Raw genomic sequence first — 20,323 nt, forward strand, 5'->3', positions numbered from 1 at the left:
AAACTAGTGACTTGTGTTTTTAAAAAAAAAAAAATTAGGTTGGTAGACTTAATGCTATAGCATTTGCATATGTGGAACAAAAGGCGACACTGCTCAGCTTTCTGGGGAAGCAGCAAAGCGCATGCCGTGGACGTGTCCGACCCTCCTGAACTGCCAGCAGTAGCTTCAAGTGCTTTACGTGTGAATGCAGCAGCCTGGTGCTCAGCCTGTGCCTCCACTGCTAACTGGAGTTACAGGCAGGGCCTGGCCTTGCAGTTGATCCCGAATCTTGATGAAAGGGGAACAGGGCTGAGAAACTGCACAAATGCAGACCACCTTTTCAAAAGCAGCTTTAATCTTGTACCATAAAAAACCCCAAACCCACTACACATTGGCTTCCACTGATTAGAACTTGCAGGAATGATGATTTTTAAATTTTTGCAGTATCTTTACTGAAGTTATGCTGAATAAATGTAAGAAAAACAACTTCACATATTTGGAAAGAAGACTTTAATGGTGTTGTTATATAGAGTATTGGCCAACTCAAGTGGGTCATCTTCTCTTACTGCCGCCATTATTTCCAGTATTTGACTAAAAAAGAAAGATTTATATTAGAAGACTAAAACCCAGTACTTGAGAATGTACTTCAATTGCTGCATGTGTATGTACAGCTCACTAAGATTTCGCTGGAATGAAAACCTACACTAAGAGCAATAGGGCAGGGTGCTCAGATATGCAAATAGCTTCACTTTTAAGTTACTAATGGCCATTTTCCTTACACTGAACACTGGTTTGCTTACTGGTACAGATTCATCTTTGGTCTTTTGACTCTTGTTTGGAGGTAATTAAACAGCTTTCTGTTTTGAAGGAAGTGTCATTTTGTGGGTGTCTTTATCAATGATCTTTGTTTTTCAAACAAAAATTCATTAGCCTGTTAAGGCTAAAGCAGCACTATGAGTAGACTGGTTTATGGTAAATCTTAAATTCCAGACACAGCTTTATCAGAGCACAGTGCTGCCAAAGTAACTTACTCCCCCATTCTTTTTGTGTCCAGGTATTTGCAGTAAATATTAAATGACCAATTTCAAAAGGCTCAGGGCCTTGATACAAGCCAGGAAGAGGAAGCAAAAGAAATGGGATGAACATGATTAAAACCAATCCACAACCTTTTCTCTGCAATTGCTTTCTTGATTTTGTATCACTCATTCTTTAAAAAAAAAGTAATACTCTGTACCCTTCCAGAGATGTGTCATACTTTGATTTTTCCAGCTGCAGCAAAAAACTTCAAACTTCATTTTAAAGAGTAAAAAGCTTCAGCTTGGTGGTGAGGTTTGGTGAGCTTTGGATTTTGCCTCTAAGCTGAGGCAATAGCTAAACTTCTTTTTGTGAAAGACAGCATAGGAGAAGTTGCTCTTAATAATTACTTTATTGCAAATATTTTCCTAGATGCAGAATTAGCCAAACAACTTCTTGATTTAAGAGGATATTCCAGATGAGATGGAGTGAGAGCAGGCCTACACAGAAATAAGTAATAAATACCAAAGAATTTCACCCAAGAAGACATAGGGCTTACTTAATCTCTCCTCACTTGGATGCAGCAGAAGGCTGTATGTTACTGTAACACCGTGTATGTGAAACTGCTGAAGGAGAGAAGTCTCTTGTGGCTAAACTTTTTAAAAAATAGCTTCCAAGGGGAGTAGTTCTAAATATATATATATATATATGAAGCAAAAATATCACTATCAAAACTGAAAGGTGTCCAGCACCACCAAAGACAAATGGTAATTTCCTCCTGCCAACTAAGCTGTATTAAACTGTATCTACACCCGAAACATTAAACCCTCTTTGTGGTCTGAGTAACATTCCCTCACACCAGATTTTGCTACTTGGGAAGTCACAAAATACCAATACCATTCTTCATTTTTCTTAAGGTTTAAAAGGTTCTTGAAATTCAGCTGCTTATAATGAACATTACTGGATAATAATTTCAAAGGTTGAGCCAAACAATATTTTTTTCATAAAAGAAGGCAAAAGCCAAGGCACAGCATTTGTGGAATGATCTTGAGTGCGTTTGTGCACCCTGCATCTATGCAGAACAGACTGTGCATTTTGGGTTTGGGGGCTTCTGTAAACTACAACTAAGGCAGCAGACAGATATGTGGGGGGTGTTGTTGACATGAGCTGGTTGAAATATTAACAGCAGAGGCCCTTCACTTGTGATCAGAAGAGTGTTTTCTATTGATCTGTTCCCCAACTCCAAAATCATGGACTGACCCTAGAAAGCCTTAAAATACTGAAGCAACCCCTCTGTGCTAATGTGTCCTCTTCACTTTTAAAATTAAACAAAAACAAAAACAAAAATTTCAATGAGTATTACTATTGACCAAATTGCATTGACTATATCTGAACACTAGGAGATGTCACCATGTAAGCTTAAACTGTGCTTTCACATCATCAGTGGTCTTCCAAGTTCCTTCATGTCTCAAAAAGCATCAGAATTCCCTTCACTTCTCATGTTGTTTAGACACCTTACTGGATACCTGGATCTTTAGTACTACCTGAGCAGTATTTCAAAATCTAGACAGGGAATTCTGAAAATTCAGTATTTCCACTATTAATGGTATCCAATGCAGATAACTAAACATTTTCACTAAAACAATTACACATTTTCCTGCTTTTCACAGTTCTGTGATGAACTGTGTGGAAAGGAGACAGAAAACAGTGTCTGTGCTTACCAATTCTGTTCATAAGCCCCTGGAGTTTTTCACTACTCTGTATCTTGGCTACTGTCATTCATATCTAAATTTCACAGGATTAGATTCTCTGAAGCACAAGAGCAGAAGGAAGAAACATCCCTGACAAAATGCATGCTGTGGCAGTTCATGTCACAGGTCTGTGACAGCAGCAGTGTCACAGGCACTGCTGGTGCCTCAGCACTGTCCCACCTGTGGGACTGTCCCCTGATTCCCAGGGCTGGATCAGTTTTAAAAATAACCTGAACAACAAGTGAGTGAAATGAATATTCATGTCAGGTAACTTCAGAGGGTTTAAAACCTCTTCTACAGTGCATCAAGTGAAGAAATAAAAATGGTACTGGTTTCACTTTCAGGGAGCATTGTACATCCAGAATAGCTGAAGTAGGAAAATTAGAATTTCTAATTTTTTTCCACAGCCTATAAAGCAAAACCTTGCACAAGTTTCAGTACATTTAGAATTAATTTCTCTTTTCTACATTACTAGTGACCTGGGATTTTTCTACATTTCTTCATGTTAGAGTTGAAGCATTTAAAATAAGAGTGCATTGGTACACTTACATGATATGGCAGGGTTCATTTCTGTCCTTCAAGCAGTGCCCTTTTTCCCATTTCTTTTTTGTAGGAAATGTAGTTTTAATGTATTTTGATCCAGCGTGAGTATTTTTCACTCCACACCAAGGTGCATCTAGTTTAATTTGAATAAAAGAATTAGGAGTGCAGTTGTCTCAGAATAGCATGAGATAGTTTGATCAACTACTTCTACAGGCAAAAGCTCCTGCAATCTCCTTCCAGCAATGACCTCCAGCTCAAAAGGAAATTTAAGAGATCTGGGCAATTTGACATCTTGGATTTTTATACCATTATCTTCAGGATTTTACACTTGAAAAGATCAGCAATAATAATACATAACACTGATTTCCTCTGACATGACAAAGACAGTGAGATACACTGCATGCATGCCACAGACACTTCCTGTATAACAGGTCTGTACTTCACGTGCAAATAAATTTAAGGATTTAGTAGTTTGCAATTTTCCTTTCTCACGAGTCAGAAATTAAAAGAAATACTGTATTTGTAACTGTCAGTTATTGATAACTGAACATGAAAAAAGAAAACACAACATCCCTAGTCAGTCCATTACAATGACTGCTCAGGCTAAGAGGGGAATTCAAGCATTCTTCCACCTATTCCATTTAAAGAGCAGTTGTTTCCAAATGCTATTACTGATGCCAGTGGCTAACTCATAGCCACTGCCCTGTGCTTGGCACAGGATTCTGGTACATTTAAAAATCCAAGTTGTCCAATTTGTCCTTTTCATCTTCCCCTGCAATGTCAGGAACTGACACAGCAGCTTATTCCTTCCAGCAGAAGGCTGGAAAGGAGTTCTGTAAACTGCTTTCTCAAGTAAAACAGCCACTGCTCTGAATTTAGATCTTGAATCTGCTTTATGATTGCTACACCAGTATATCTCATTTCCTATTGTCACAAACTGACCAAGATACAAAATCTTACCAGTCTCTATCATTAATCGTTCACTAGGAATTGATTTCAGTGTTTCCAAGTTGGCTTCTGTTTTCAGTGAACTAGAAAAATTAGAGTTTGGTTAAAAAAAAAAAACATAAAAAGCATATTAAAGTAATTACTGTGCCTATTAAAGTGTTTTGTAGCAAAGGCAGCTTCCTAAATAATTTTGTTCATTAATAAAATTTGCTTCCTTTTTTAACAATACTGCCTGTAAATTAAAACTGTGCAGAAAACAGCAAATTCAGAGTTAGAGGGAGAAGCCATCTCACCCCAGTAAGCTGCAGAACCCCTCTGGCTGCCCTTGCTTGCCTAGTGACAGCCTCTGTACCTTACAAAGTGGTGCTGGCTGGCATTTGGCCAGGTGACTGCTGAGAATCCAAACTGCATAACCAGGAGATGAGGCACTCAGATTACATTTGCATTAATCTAGCATTGGACAGGCACCTTAAAGTCAGGCTGTTTTTTAAATGCTCCTCAGAAGGAATCTTTCCATGTTCAACAGCCTTAGTTAATTACAAGCAAGGACTGTCCCGAGGGTAGTAGAGTGGACGTGGATTAGCTCACTGAGCTGCACGGCAAGAGCTTTGATTGCTAACAGACTAATGTGAGCAATTCTAAATCTGTCAGATGATTAAGGGTCTAGTGAGCTTTGAAAACTTGACCTCACTGTTTAAAAGAAAGCAATGAGTTCACTACAGCTGCCATTTTAAAGCAGTTGTATTTCTTGTGAAGAACTTACCAGCCATTTATTCCGATATAAAGATCCAAATCTATTAGAGCTGCTGCTTGTTCCTTCGTGCCATCAAAAGAATGCACCTGGAACATATAGATACACACACACATAAAAATACAAATGTACTTTTATTAAAACTCCAGTCATTCAAAAGTATGCATTACCTTTAATTAGCATCAAATACCTTCAACAGTATACATTACACATCATTACAAACATCAAGATGGGACACGGCTCAGTTGATTCTGAATTTGAGCAAAGTTCAGGCTGAAGTCACCTGAATACTGCACTAGAAGTGGTTACTACACTTAAACAGTGATAAATATGTTGGCCCTGGAACTCCCTATAACGGGTAATTGGGAGATCATACTCAGGAAGTAACCCTGTGCATGCTGAATTTTTAGATTCTTTCCTCAGTATTCCCTTCAGGGCACTGTCAGGGCCACCATAACAGCAGCATTCTGTTCTCCACAGATGTTAGTTAGTCCACTGGAACTAGCAAGACAGTCCACTTGGTCATTCCAGAGAGGAAAGTGGAGGGTCACAAGTTACACAGTGTAATGCAACTGGGAACTGCATCTTCACAGCCTGAGTGGAGTAAAGAGGCTCATCTGCTCTGCTTCTCTGTGCTGTGACAGGGACAGGCAGTTGCAGAAGATGCCTGCTCGTATCTCCCCTCTTTCCTGGCTGTGCAGGAAAAAAGAAAGGGAAGAAGGAAGAAGAGCCTTCATAGCATTACACAGGACATTACACATGCAAAGCACTGAGTGTGGGGAAGGGTTTGGTGGGAACAAACCTGGGGACTGCAATACTCTTGTAGGAGGTGTGGTCTCATGTCAGAATCATAAGCATTTATTACTTTGGAAAAATTCTGTCATAATGGAAACCTGAAAAAGCACTGTTGGACTTCCCATTTCACCCAAAACTTTTCCTGTTAAGACTTTTGAATTAAAAAAATGTGATCTGAATATCTAAAGACATAAAGTAATCAAAATTTCCATCTGGATCTAATTTGAAAACGATGTCCAACGTCAGAAGCAAATGTCTGAGGTTATGGCTTCCACTGGGAACATGCATCTAAATGATCTGTGGTCTGAATGCATTGCAGTTACAGACACTGAGGAGTTGGGAAAAGGCCAATGTCATTTATGAGGTGCTTAGACAGTCCTGCTGGCAGGCCAAGAACAACTGTTCACATCAGCTGCAGAGCGTTTTCTCAGCCTATCTTCTTACCTTGCAAATATCCTGTCAAATAAGCAATGAAAATAAAAATAGCAAAAGGGACTGGAAAATTTACTAAATAATAGCAGCTTAAATGATATAACACGAAGCCTATGCAGAGTCCATGACAAACAAGAAATTGCATACTAAGCAACAATATTCACACACATGCATGGAAAAATGAATGCTACACTGAAGTGCATACTTACCACCCCTCCTACAACTCTATCTCTGTTTCTTCTCATTATGTCTAGGAAATGAAAGAAAAATATAAACCAGCTTTATAACCAGATGAATATAGAAGATTTTTATATTCGAATTTGCTCTAAATATGAAATTCTCAAACAAAACCCACCTAAAAATTCAGCATGTGAGTTTCTACAGTGCAGAAACATGGGCAGCTGCATCTGTTCTGACAAGTCAAATTGTTTTTCAAAATACCTGTAAAATAAAATTTACCTTTAAAAAGAAACTCAGTGCAAGAACAAATAAAGACAGTAAAAGATTTTTTACCCAATCTTCTGTCCTCCAGAGCTAAAGACAGAATTATTGGACTTGCAATGCAAAAGTTCTTATTTGTGCAAGGATTTAAAAGAACCTCTTTCCCATGTGTATTGCCACAGCTGTAATCTATGCTTGAAGACAGGTAAGTGGCCAAGAGCCTCAGTACTGCAGAATTTATATATGTATACGTGCTGAGCACAGACTCTTGTGTACTGTGGGTGCTGGAGTTAATTTTTTTTTATTTATTTATTTTTCATGGAAGAGGAACTGACTGTTCTTTCCACAAAGTTCTGAAATGTCAGGAATGGGAGAGGGAGGATGACAGAGGCCACTATTTCAAGAAGCACTCATAAACACAATGAGGGTGAGCAGGGGAGCACTGTGCAGGCTTCTACAGCCTCCAGGGGCCAAACTGCATCAGAGCTGCTGACCTGTGAGTAACAATCCACTCTCTTGGGGAGGAACAAATATCAGATTAGACATCATACTTCTGCCTGTTGTCTTTACCTGTTTTCCCTCCCTTCCTCTGAGCTCCTGCGTCCTTTCCTTTTCACTCCTTTTTATCCCTCTCCAACTCTGTACTCCTCAGAGCTGCTCTCGATGGGGCGGTAACAGGGAGGCCCCACCCTGTGAAGAGACACTGGAATGTGGGCAGAAGGAAGGTAAGGAGGTAGCCAGGCTCCCCAACGCAATTGCCAAAGGAAACTGCTTAGCACTGAACTAACCTGTGCTTGTCATTAGCAGGAGCTCTGCAACTACCATCCCACACCCCTGCTGCCCCGCTCCACCCAGGCAGGGAAATCACCCATGCTCAGGGAACACAGCAGAGGAACTTAAGCATGGCAGAAGGCCAGCAGTGCATGGGTGACTCAGTGTCCTCACGCTGTCTGAAAGATGATGTTACTTGGGCAAAGCAGGAGAACCACACTGCCCATCCCAGCAGGCTGGGGCTTGAGGCACATCCTGGATTTCTTGAGGTGTTGCTGTTAAAACACAGTCCCGGGCACCGGGAAATTGCCACCATCAGTTATGACAGCCATTTCAAAGGGAAACTCCAGTGATCACACACTGCTGTGTATGAGCCACTTATCAATCAGGGGAAAGTGGCAGGAAACCATTAGTTTGATTTACATTTTCCTAAAAAATCCAACCAAAAAAAAAGACCCTAAACAAATATGCAACTGGTCATTTAATTTAATGTAATTTTCACTATTTTCTGTATATTACAAGTTGATATTTCTCAGATCAAAGTTACCTTCCCTGTTAATCAATGCAAATCTTCAAGATAAAACAGGTTAAACAAATCAGCTGTAACCTTGAAAACTGACATGAAAATTCATGAGAATGCATTACACCTACTTTGAATCTTCTTTGTCTAGATATCATGCTTAGTTTAGCTTGTTTGACTAATATAAATTAATTGCAACTCATGATTGCTCTTGTGGTTAAATAGCTACAAATGCTTGATTTTTGGTGTCGGTTTTCTTTTAACAGAATATTTGTTTCATATGGGAAAGAGGTTTTAGAGACAGAACTGCAAGAACTGGCCAATTTCCATCTAATTTTGAGAAGGGTAGAGCCCTTGGAAGTACAAAGTTTAGTGTCCCTGCAAAAGGAAATTTAACTCAAGCTTTTTCCATTCCTAGCAACAACAAAGCCCAGCTCATGTTGTTCCTTGGCCTGTTAAAGAGAAAGGGGAGGTGGATGGGGAAGTTATTTTTGTACAGTTATATACAAAAATAATAATTAAAAAAACCCCAAAAACTACAAACCCTGGAAATGCATGAAGAAATCAGACATACAGTGACTGGAATGATAAGAAAATAACACAGTAGGAAACTAACCCTGATGAGTTCCAGTGCTTAAGGAACAACCTGTTCCTTTGAGCAAGCTTAATTTTGACCACCACATTCAAATGCTACAGGATCAAGACACTAAAGGAGCTAAAGCAAACTGGCCTTGCTGAGGTAGATCTCCAAACAAACACTTCTGAATTAATTTGAGTAATGGTGCATGTGATATTGTGATTATACAGACCCCTCCCAGTAGTACAGCAGATAAAAAACTTCTATATCCTTACCAGGGCAATTATAATACAGCTTTCACATAATATGAAGGCAGTACCTTCATCTTACTACCATTCAAATCATTGCTTTCTGTTGGAAGAATTCTGAGAATGGGGAAGATTTTTGAAATAAAAAGTTCTTAGCAACACTACTGCAAAGAAATTTCATCTTTATTAGATTCTTATTAACTTTTAAACTGAAAAAAACCATCAAAAATAATGTATAGGTGAAAATTATCCAAAAGAAAACACAGCATAACTAATCAGAAAAATGTTGATTAAATACTAAATGAAAGAGAGGTCATGCTCTGATATTTGCTGGGAAACAGACATACTGCTCTTCTGTGGGGGAACTGTGCAGCTGCGTGCCAGCCCTCCCCGTGACTGCTGCACCTGAATTCCTGAGCAGCTGAAAACCAGTGAACTGTCTCCATGTATTTCACACTCTGCCTTCCTCTGTTTGGTTCACTGATCAAGCCTGTCATCTCTTTCCTTACAACTCAATTTCAGTGCACCCAATTAGCTGCTCTTCAGCTGCAGTCCACTGGACAAGGAAATGAGATATATATTTTTTCTGTCTCTAACATCAAGGCAGTTAAGGATCTTAAAATCTGATACTCCATCAGTATTTTAGTTTGCCACAGAAAAGAAACAGATTATGCTTTAAGGTGTGCTTTGCTGAACTTCATGTACATTGAATTCTACCCGGACAAAAAGTCCTGTCCCCTTTGCTGAGTATTTCCCTGCAGGTCTGTAGCTTTATGAAGAATCCTCCTGCTGCTAATAGGCAGCAATTGGAAAAAACACAACCAACCACTGCCCCCCACTAATTTACTCAAAACAGTAACATGCAAATGGAATTCATTGATCACTCATCTTATTTGAATTTATCACCTGTATCTTTCAATCAGTTCCCTCTGCAGAGAGAAGTTCTCAATTGAAGAATGCAGGCTGATTGTAGGGGCTGTGGCAGCTTCCTTCCATTCAGCTTCTATGCTGCACCTCCTGAGATTACCTTTACCATCAGCTCCCCATTATCTGCTCCCAGCTCACACCTTCCTTACTAAAAGCTCTTTTTTACCCACTACTTTTACCACTGCTTTTGATAGTTCTGCTCCCTTCCTCATGCCTTTCACTCAATAGCCCAATTCTTTCACACACTACATTTATGGGTATTTTTCCCATAATTCTCTTAGCGCTCTTAATTATTAGCAAGAATTAACATCTCTCACACCCAGAAATCCACATTTTCTGGTCAGTTTTACAGAAAAAGACATGTTGACATAAGTCAACAGCAGGGAGGTAGCAAAATTAAGCACACTGCACTACTTGAATGTAGGCATATTTCTTTAAATTCCCACTTCTGCCAAAAAGCCTGTGGGCCCAACCCTGCAAATTTTAGGGCTTGATGTGACATTATGTGGCAGAACACAAGGTATCAAACACAGCATAAATTGTTACAAGTCAATTCACAGCTACCAAAAGTTTCTTACTTGAGTTGGATGTCCTTTGGGCAAAACTCTAATCTATCGAAATCTACAAACAGAAAGAACAAAAACCTCATTTAGTATTTTAGGATTTTTTAAGCATATGTCTAGAAAAAATAAATATTGAAGTAGTAAGAGAACACTTACCTAAGCCACATTCTCCAACTGCTATTACCTTTGTCCTATTTTTTTCGATCAGATTTCTTAATTCAGATAAATACTGTTCAGGGCTACTCTGCTCAAATTCTCCACAGCGAGTAGGATGACAGCCGACTGTACTGAAAAACATGTCTAAAGCAAGAGAGTATTAGGAGGTTTTAAGAAGAAAAAAAGAAAAAAAAACCCTGAAAATTTATTTAAGGTATAGACAACCTCTGCCTCTGGAGGTTTTTTTTATTGATCAGAATTTTAAAAGAAAACTCCCTTTGACCATATTTATCTTAGTGATAATTTCATTAGACAGACATTTTCTGCCTTAAAAATGTCAGACAGTATCTCCAGTGGGGGCATGTGCATGTGGCTTCTTCTAGTGCACATTATTTACTGTACTCCAAAACTGCAGCTTAGAGCTGAGCTGTTCTGGTGGAGCAGCCCCCAATAAATCATACACTTGTTGAAGCTGGATGAGACCTCTTGAGATCATTTAGAAATATGTTTTGTTTGAAGTGCATCAGGTTATCCCGGCTGTAAGAACTGCAGAGAGCATTTTCATGTCCCCTGCAACAAGCTGTTACAGAATTTCAGAGCTCACATCTCCTGATTGACCCAAGCATCTGATCTAGATTACCATGCCAATACTAACATTTCTGCTAAGTGTGAAACCACTGGGGAAGGGAAAAAACAGGTAAGGCCCTGAGCAACTGGCCCTAATGTTCAAGCCAGCCCTGCCTGAGTGGGGAGGTGGACTGGGTTGGACCAAATTATCTCCTTGAGTTCATTCAAACCAAAATTATTTTAGGTTTCTGTTAGTAAACAGTACTTTATCATGTGTTTTAGTTCAAATACACATTTAAGTAATTAGTGGAATTAAATCTGCCTAAAGAAAAAAGAAGAGCCATTCTCCTTTCACAGAAAGAAAGGGAAAGCCAGAGAAATGATCAAAAGAAAAAACCTCTCTTGATCAAGCTGGTCATAACAGATTGGTAAGTAAAAAACAAACAAAAAGCCAACAAACCCCATATATTTCACAACATGTAAGCATTTTATCTTATTTCTAGAACAGAAACTTGTATCAATATTTTTATTCCAGAAATTTTCTATAATTTCTATCTTTATTTAGAAATAGAACATGCATGAAAAGAGTGATTGCTTCCAACATCAGGGATCTAAAGAGCAACACAAAACTCATATACAATGCATTCATCCCATTCTGAAATATAATTTTTCATTTTAATCTGAGTCTGTAAACACCTCTGGGGCAGGTCCTTTTGAACTCAATTCTGAGAGCAGAGGTTATATTTTTGACTGACAATGTAAATTTAAAGTGAAAATACCATTTGTCTGTGCCAGCTGCAACGCATCTTTACTGTCTTCTAGACTCCCACCTGTAATCAAAAACTTGAAACAAGAAAAGTACTGTCAGTGTGGATGTTCTTTGAGTATCAAACAGAATGTTTACAAAAACACTCAGATACAAGGAAGGATCTCAACAGAGAACATCAGAATACAATTACTAATACATATTTATATAACAAGATTTTATAAACCAGCAATAAACCTCAATAGTCCTCAGGAGCTAGTAAATACAGTGTGCAGCAAAATATGATTTCTTCCCTTAATCAAGTATCTTGTATGCTAAGCATTTAAATCACTAAAGCAATAAAATACTTCTATTTGCAGCAATATTAGCTTCCTAACACAATAACTGAAGACCGTATTTATCAAGAATTGATACTTAGAAATATTCTCCCTGTTTTACAGCTGGGCAAAGTATAGACTCCCAAAGACCCAAAGCAAGACATGAGCAAATAGTTAAACCAAAAAATGGATCTGTATCAGAGCTGGGATTACAAATTTAAGAATTTCCATCTCTGATCTTTTATTTTTACCTTAACATTATCACATGAGAATTGTTGCCTACAGTGTACTTTTTGAACCACCACTTGCAGAATATTTCACCCTAGGTTGTAACAGCCACGTTTTGGACAACTCTTCTCCCTGCAGGTGCTATCCAGCTCCAGCTCAGACATTCCCACACTCCCAGGGCACTCAGGAGAGAAGGACACATCCCAAAGACATCACAGAGAGATGTGAAACTGAAAATGGCTCAGTGCATACACAACACAGAGCAAAACCTCACAAAAAATTACCATAAAGCAGCAGCTATACAGAAAAATAAAAGTACTTTCTAATCAGCAGATTAAGATTCTAGGCAAGCAGGAACAATCTGTGATTGAATAGGCTTCTGACACTGTACGGGCCAGTAGCAAGACTGAGAACAGCTAAGGGCAGGAACTCCTGAATAACATTTCTCAATCCACTGTGCATCTTGAGAAAGTTATACAGCTAATCTGTTTTTGATGATAAAATTTTTAAAAAATGCCACTTATATTCAGAGGGTGTTATAAAAATTAAATAGCACTTATACAGCACATATAAATGTGACCTTATTCCTGTACTTGCTGCAGTGAGGTAAGTTCTCCATCACTAGTTTTCTTTTTTTGTCTCCTAGAGCATTTCCCACTCTTTTCAGATGAGAGTTTTTCAACAAACTCCCAAGATGCCTGTTCCTCTGCTATAGGAGTGTTTACTTCTTTATTTTTAATCTGGTAGCCTTAGCAGTGCAGGGGAACAGTTTGTGACAGTATGCACTGTATTCTATATTAATTAATATTTTTGTCAAAAATTTATTCAGTTTAGAGATGAAGAGAGACAGACTAAGCTATGGGATGGGATGTGATGCACTGCTGGAAACAACAATTTCAAGTTCAGAGTTACAAATTCTCTCATAGTGATGCTGTTTTAATACATGTAAGCCAGTATTTACCAGCAAACATGCAGATGTCTCAACTGTGTTTGTGGGCACTCCCAGCTCTTCCGCAGTTTCCAATTTCCTTTATATATAGAAATATCTGAAAACCTCAATCAGAACAGTTTGATCTTCAGCAGTAATTGTTGATTAAGAATCATAGAATTATTAAGGTTGGAAAAGACCTACAAGATGACAAGAGTTCCACCTCTGACTGATCACTGCCACCTTGTCAACTAAACCAGAGCACTGAGTGCCACATCCAGTAGTTTCTTGAACACTTCCATGGGAAGATGACCACCATTTCCCTGAGCAGCCTGTTCCAGAGCCTGGCCACCCTTTTCATGAAGAAATTCTTCCTTGATGTCCAACCTGAACCTCCCCTGGCAGAGCCTGAGGTCATTTCCTCTTCTCCAGTCACTTCTTGCCGGGGAAAAGAGACTGACCCCAACCTGGCCACAGCCTCCTTTCAGGAGTTGTAAGTGACAAAGTCTCCTCTGAGCCTCCTTTTCTCCAGGTTAAACAACTCCCAGCTCCCACAGCTGCTCCTCATAGGATTTACTCTCTAAGAGCCACAGAGAATATAAGGAAAAAGGAATGGTTGCCTATAATACAACATGGAAAATTATGTACCACTTCATTGCAGCAGATCAGAGAATATCTTTCTGTTGAAACTGTACAAAATAACTTCTACATCCGCATCACCTACAATATCACTGAATCCAACAATCAGCTTCAATAATGATCTGTGCAAACGGAAAGACCACGCTCTGCACAGAACACTTTTGTGCTACTAAAGGAAGCTACTGCATTTTCCATTCAAGTCCCACAAACATTGTTTTAGTGAGAGAGCACTAAAAAAACCAAATATTAGAAAGCAGCTTAAAATTTTAAAGCTATTTCATTATAAGAAATTACCTTTTTAATGCCGACTTTCACTGCTCTCTCTATTACATCCAGAAGGTCATCTGCAAAAGTTCATAAAAATGTCATAAATTAAACTTGAGGTTTTACAGCATAGTTTAACTACTTTTCAATTTTCATGCAGTCAGAATTCTTATAATTAAATCTTTAAAACATACTTAAATAATCTTTATAAGACAATAACAAAGTGCAATAACTGGAGATCCAATTTAAATCCAAGAAGTCAGTGGAAGTTTTTCCACATACTTTAAAAAGTTCTCCGCTTTTACATTTGTACCTAAAGGTCACAAGAGCAAAAAGGCCCACATTATAATTACTAACTGTGATTCAGCAATGCAACACTTTGACAGAACACTGTTCATAACCTTCATATCAGTTTTTCAGTGCAATCCTAAGTAGATTAGCAAATGTCCATTTTGCCTCAGAAACAGAGTCACCTGCACGTAAAAAGCAATTAAGGCAATGCATTTTGGTTAGGGTATCCAACTTTTTTAGTCAGGCCTTCTTTTTTAAGCCCAAGTACATAAGGAGGAGAAGAAAGAAACCCTAACATCATGTTCGGACATGCTAGAGACTTCTAATTCAGCAAAAGGGATCCTGTCTTCCAGCAGATACAAAGAAATATTTACCTTGATGTTTCTGTGTTCCCCTGTAGATTCCTCTGAACATAGGATCTGTCAGGTTAATACCAATATCTATGGAAAACCAAAGATAGAAATTAGAAGTTATAGCTGTTCTGTATTTTACTCTGAGCATTAATCAGCTAGGGAAGACAATAGAAACCTTATCTAAAACCTGAACCAGCACATTGGTAAGTAATAAAATGCTTAAGCATAAGCTTACCTACATAACTTGACAACTTGCTCCTTACTAGAAGTGACAGAAAAATTAAACTTTTCCCTCTGTGCAACTTTAGACTTTCTGTGAGTGTATTATGCACACTCTCATAACCACCCAAGTGAACACACATATGCTTTTTATTGCAAACAAATCTGCTTCTCACATGAAAACACAGATTTATGCAAACAAGCTTTAGGGGAGGGAAAATGCAGCATCTCCCATACAGCCTTCCACGGGTGGGAGCAGCAGCGGAATGCCTCCTAAGGGCTGCCTGCTCTCCCTCCCTGTGCCGTCCCTGGGCCATCCCAGCCGCCCGGCAGCACTGACAGGGCACTGACGGGACACCTGCAATGCAGGGACCGGCTGGAGCTGCCCAGCCCGGCCCGGCCCGGCTCCCAGGGCTGCCGGGCGCTGCAGCCTCGCAGCCAAGGCTGAGCACCGCAGCTGCCAGCGCTTCCAGCGGGGATTCTAGCGGAAAGGGAACTTCTCCAAGGAAATACTAAGCTGCACTGCAACACGTAGGGCTTCCACGTGAGCCGACCTTTTGAAGTTATTTACACGCTCTGCGCCGAATTTTGTAAAAATACTTACATTTTCACTCAAGCCAGTTGCATACAATCAGAAACAACCACGGCCAATGTGCCAAGGGGGGACAGGGAACGAAGGGCGGCCGAGCCCCCGCAGCTGGGGGAGGAGCAGCAGCCCCAGGGCCCGGACACAGCACAAACATTCCCAAACCCTTCCCAGGGGCTCCAAGGCCGCCGAACCTCGGGACACCGAGACACAGAGAGGGACCGCAGGAGGCGACAAGCAGGGACTGGGGTGGGAAGTGACAAGCCCTGGCAAAGGGGCTGGGACAAGCCAAAGAGACTGTAATAAGCCTGAGGGACGGGGACAAACTGCGGGTAAGGGGCTGGAGCAGGACGCGACAAGCCCTGCCACTGCCGCAGCACAGCCCGAAGCCCCTTTCGCTGCGCGCGGCCCCTCACGGAGCGGGGGAGCGGCGGCCGCCTCGGCCCGGCACCGGGCGAGGAGCGGGGGGCCCGGGTCGAAGGGCCGGGGACAGGCACCCCCCACCCGCTCACCGATGAAGGCGGCGCGGCTCATGGCGGCTCCGGGCGCTCGGCGGCGGCAGCGCGGGCGGGGCCGCGCCGCCCTCCCGGCATCCCCCGCGCGGAGGGGAGGGCCCGCGGAGCCGGCGCCATGGCCGCGTTCCTGACGCACCAGCAGAAGGTGCTGCGGCTGTACAAGAAATCCCTGCGGCACCTCGAGTCCTGGTGCATCCATCGGTGAGAGCGAGGGGAGCTGGGAGTGGGGAGTGCTGGCCGCCCTCACATCGGGGCGCTCAGCCCGCGCTTGGCTGGGCCCGGGGTGGGGGGTGGTGCTTTTCCTCCTCACTGTGCGTGACCTCTGTCCGTAGAGACAAGTACCGCTACTTCGCCTGCCTCCTGAGGGAGCGGTTCGATAAGAACAAGAATGTGAAGGATATGGTGAAAGCCACCGAGCTGCTGAAGGCCGGCGAGGAGGAGTTCTGGGCCAACCAGCACCCGCAGCCGTACGTGTTCGCCGACTCGCCCGGGGGCGTCGCGTACGAGCGGTACGAGATGTACAAGGTGAGGCCGCGCCGCGGGCGCTGCCTGCCCGTGCTTTGTGTCGCTTGGCCCCGACAGGGCCGCAGCTTGGCTCAGCAGTGTCGCTTCACCGCTCCGTGAACATCTTGCTGCTTGTGTGGGAGGAGCGGCTCTGGGCCTTGAAAATGGAGTTTCTTGATCAGTTTGAACACCGCTACTCGTTCTTTTGGGATTTTGTTCCGGGGGTAATCATCTGCTCTTTTACCAAGTGCAGTCCGCCCTGTGGCGGGTCAGGCTGGCACAGGAAAGGGCTGGAGCTGAGCTGGGGAAGTGAACAGCACCCAGGGAGCTCTGCTGCCTCCCGAGCACAGCCTTGCTTCCTCTGGTCAGGTCAGGTGTCACCTTGGCTGTCAGGACTTCCCTTCACTCAGTGCTATGGTTCTTCCAGCATTTGAGTCATGGTACAAGTTAGCATTTCCCTTCATATGCTGCAGTGCCAGATTGTGCAGTTTGTGTGCTACTGTGTGAGAGCAGCACTGCCTGGAAATAGAAGCCTCACGTTTAGACTCTTTAAGGCACTTCTACAGGTATTGACCTTCAAGATTGTTTTATTTAGGAGCAAAAGTTCCATAGAAAAACACAGGGGCTTTGCTTTTTTGGCGTCATCTTTTTAATGCATTAGAAGTAAATACTGGCCTAGAGACTGCCTGCACCCATTTCCTCACAAGTTTGAAAAAAAGTGCTGGCACAAGACTGGATCTGGTCAGATCTTTTTGCATATTAAGCCACAGAAAAAGAAAAATATGACATAGATTTATCAGGGGCAGAATAAAGAATATATGAGTGAAAAGAGAAGAGAAGAACTTATTTAATCTTGTTCCAAGGTCAAGGGCCTGAGCAGTAGTAGAGAAAATAGTGACAGAAAATCTGGACAGAAAAAAAAGCAGCTGAGCAATAAATGGTCAATATTAGTCTTCATACAGAAACACAGACTGGGTGATGCTTTCTTTTCCCAGTTTGACGTGCGAAAACTGTCTTAACAAAATAGCTGTCAAAAGGCTGGTGTGTGTATCAGTGACCATCCATTGTGGATGCTGCTCCAAAGTGTAGTTTTTAGAACTCGGGGTGATTGGTGGTTTTCATTGGAGCTTGCTGTGGGTGGTCAGCAGCTGTTTCCATTCAGTCAAAGGTTTGTTCTGTGATGAGAATCACAGCAGGAGAAGTGTGAATATCACTAAATGTATGATAGTACTGGAGCAACTTTTTTTTTTTTTTTAATTGGGAGTTTTGGTGGGATTTTGTTTTATAATTAGTGTTCCTCTCAAAATGTAAACAATTAGGTGGTTTTTTAAATTGCTGCAAAATTCTGAATTTTGGTTTATTCTCTTGTAGGAAGGTCTTAGAGGTCAGACCATTCTTAAAATCTTAAAGGCCTAAGAAACTGCTCATTTTGTAGGAGTTGTCGATAAGAGAAATGAGCTGTAATGTTCTGTCTTTGTCAAGTAAAATAAATCAGTAGCTGGAGAGAAGGATTCCTCTAACCTGCTGCCTTTGAGAGAAGGAAGGGAAGAAATCAGACCTTCTCCTCCACCAGATGGAATTATTTTGAGAAGTTTAGAGTAAACTGAGATGACCTGGGACTTGTTTTGGAATGCTGTGATTTAAGTAAGTCACTGTGATGTCCTCCTGTGGGTCAGGATAATATTTGAAAAGTTCTGACTCTGCCACGTGCCTTGAGATAGTGAGGCAGCTCCTAGATGGTGTTTTTATGTAGTACTTCAAAATGCAAAAAAACCCTAGGGAGTAAGACTGGCTTCAGCCTTTGCGTTTCATTCTTTTGCACGTGTGTACAAGTGTGATTTCAAATATAAAAAATAGGATTTTAAATGATACTTTTCTTCAACAGATTCCTGAATGGTGCTTGGATTTCTGGCACCCCTCTGAGAAGGCAATGTATCCTGATTACTTTGCCAAACGAGAGCAGTGGAAGAAGCTGCAGCGGGAAAGCTGGGAAAGAGAGGTCAGTGCTTGCTCTGTGCAAAGGAAAGTCTCTTCAGCACGCAGGTATCCTGTGTGACACAGATGTGTTCTTGGAAAAATTACTGAATGCCTGCTGCAGTCTCAGTTAGGCTCTTCAGTGCTGGAGCCCTTGTCAGTGTGAAACAACCTAAAATGCCTACACATTTGTTACAGCTTCTGGAGGGTTGTGAAGGGAATTTGAAGTTAAAGCTGAACCTGCAGCCTTGTGTCAGTTAGGAAGAGCTGTTACAGCAGTTTTGTGGGGAAAAAAAATATATATCCAAAGTGGGATGAAAGGAGACTAACAACCAGAGAATTCCTCTTCTGCTGCTGCGGTGCTCTGACACTTCCTGGTTACACCTTTGGAAGTGATGTGCTGCAGTGGTCTTCAGTTGGGCATTGAGACCAATTTCTGGCCATCCTGAACTGAGAGTTGGTTGGAAGAAGTTGGTGTTCTTAGAACAGTTCTTTGATTCAGTTGGATTGTATGGAACATGGCACTTGTGCTGCTTCAAGAAACAGGTATTGAAAGCATGTGAGGGGCTGCTGGTGACACACAGGAACAGAAGTTCCAAAGCAGCACAGTTCAGCCCTTTTGACAGAGTGATGGCATGAACTACATGGCAATAATGACCTTTTAAGTGAAGTTTCTCTCGTAAATCATGTCTTGCTCCTAGAAATTCCTTCTTAATTAGTAGTATGAGCCTACAGTGATTACTGAGTGGGAGTTACAGTTGGGAAGCGTGAAACCTGTCAGCCAAAGGTGTTACCACTGGTTCTTCTCTGTGGAAATAGAGAAGAACCATGCTCATTGCTTGGGCACTGAAAATGGAAGTGTGTGTTAATGTGCTAAAGCAGTTCTATGTCTTGCCTTCTAGGTTAAGCAGTTACAAGAAGAAACTCCTGCTGATGGTCCAAGAACTGAAGCTTTGCCTCCAGCTCGTAAGGAAGGGCATCTGCCCCCCATGTGGTGGCATCATGTCACTCGACCTCGTGAACAGCCCATGTGAGAACACCTCTGGTGTGAATGGCAGCAGTCTGAGCTGCAGGCAGGTGGCACCTCAGTGGCCACTTGCTCCTCAAAGTAATAGAATAAAGCCAAATAAAGTAACAGAAAAGGTGTTTTTCTGGCACACTGCTCTTCTCTGACACACTGGCACTTCACTGCCAGCTTGTGCAGGCAGTTCATATCAGCCCCATAACTTGGAATGTGGTACTGAAGGCAGGCAAAGTGTTAAAGCTGGAGTTAAAGATACAGGCAGCAGCAGACACATGCTTTGGGTTCTCTTGTAATGAGGTATTTCTGTCCTTGCTGCAGGATAAAGACATCTTTCCCTCCCTTCCCTCCTCCTTAGGCTCTTTGCTGCATTTTTCACTTTTGTATCAAATCTCACAAGACACAAACTTTCCTTATAACGGGGTGCTTTCCTCATGGCATGGATACCAGTGCTGTAGAGCACCAGAGGAAAGCTGATCCCCACATAAACAGAATCCCAGATAACCACTGAGCTGTATCAGTTAACACACTGCTGAGGATTGTGGCTGCTGTGTGCCCACTCACAGGTCACAAATGGTTCTGGCAGTGTGACACACTGAAGCGGGGACAAAAAGCTGTTTGCTTCTGGCCATGTTCCCAGAGCACTGGTACAAGACGGAGAAGTTCTGCTTACACTTTCAGTAACTGCCCTGTGAGAGAACAGATGCAATAGAGCCACTGAGCAAAAGCTCATAG

General features: G+C 41.7%; 2 protein-coding genes across 3 annotated transcripts; one reads left to right on the forward strand and one right to left on the reverse strand.

Moving 5' to 3' along the window:
• Positions 1–23: 23 nt before the first annotated feature.
• On the reverse strand, positions 24–16,143 carry TATDN1 (TatD DNase domain containing 1). Of its 2 annotated transcripts, none has more exons than XM_038127418.1 (12): positions 16,087–16,143; positions 14,791–14,856; positions 14,156–14,205; positions 11,763–11,826; positions 10,417–10,560; positions 10,276–10,318; positions 6,569–6,654; positions 6,423–6,463; positions 4,999–5,075; positions 4,248–4,318; positions 3,294–3,420; positions 24–570 (listed from the first exon to the last, which is right to left on the reverse strand). In XM_038127418.1, exons 1-12 carry the CDS (start codon positions 16,106–16,108, stop codon positions 468–470), a joined length of 894 nt encoding a protein of 297 aa, XP_037983346.1. In that variant the 5' UTR covers positions 16,109–16,143; the 3' UTR covers positions 24–467. The 2 variants fall into 2 exon arrangements, with proteins under 2 accessions (XP_037983346.1, XP_037983347.1); XM_038127419.1 differs by lacking the exon at positions 16,087–16,143 and adding an exon at positions 15,593–16,080.
• Positions 16,107–19,713, forward strand: NDUFB9 (NADH:ubiquinone oxidoreductase subunit B9). The gene is given in 5 exon segments (XM_038127421.1): positions 16,107–16,176; positions 16,179–16,290; positions 16,422–16,614; positions 18,479–18,592; positions 19,470–19,713. Coding segments are annotated over 5 exon segments (621 nt in total). The 3' UTR covers positions 19,602–19,713.
• Positions 19,714–20,323: the final 610 nt, after the last annotated feature.

This window comes from Motacilla alba, chromosome 2 (assembly GCF_015832195.1).
Source record: "Motacilla alba alba isolate MOTALB_02 chromosome 2, Motacilla_alba_V1.0_pri, whole genome shotgun sequence".
NCBI classification, from domain to species: domain Eukaryota; kingdom Metazoa; phylum Chordata; class Aves; order Passeriformes; family Motacillidae; genus Motacilla; species Motacilla alba.

Coding starts and splice junctions, on each gene's coding strand:
- TATDN1 (XM_038127418.1), bottom strand. CDS start 16,108: ATGAGCCGCGCCGCCTTCATCG. Junction 14,206..14,790: donor GGGAACACAGAAACATCAAG/GTAAATATTTCT, acceptor GAACTTTTGCAG/ATGACCTTCTGGATGTAATA. Junction 571..3,293: donor AATGAACCCTGCCATATCAT/GTAAGTGTACCA, acceptor TTTCTTTTTTAG/TCAAATACTGGAAATAATGG.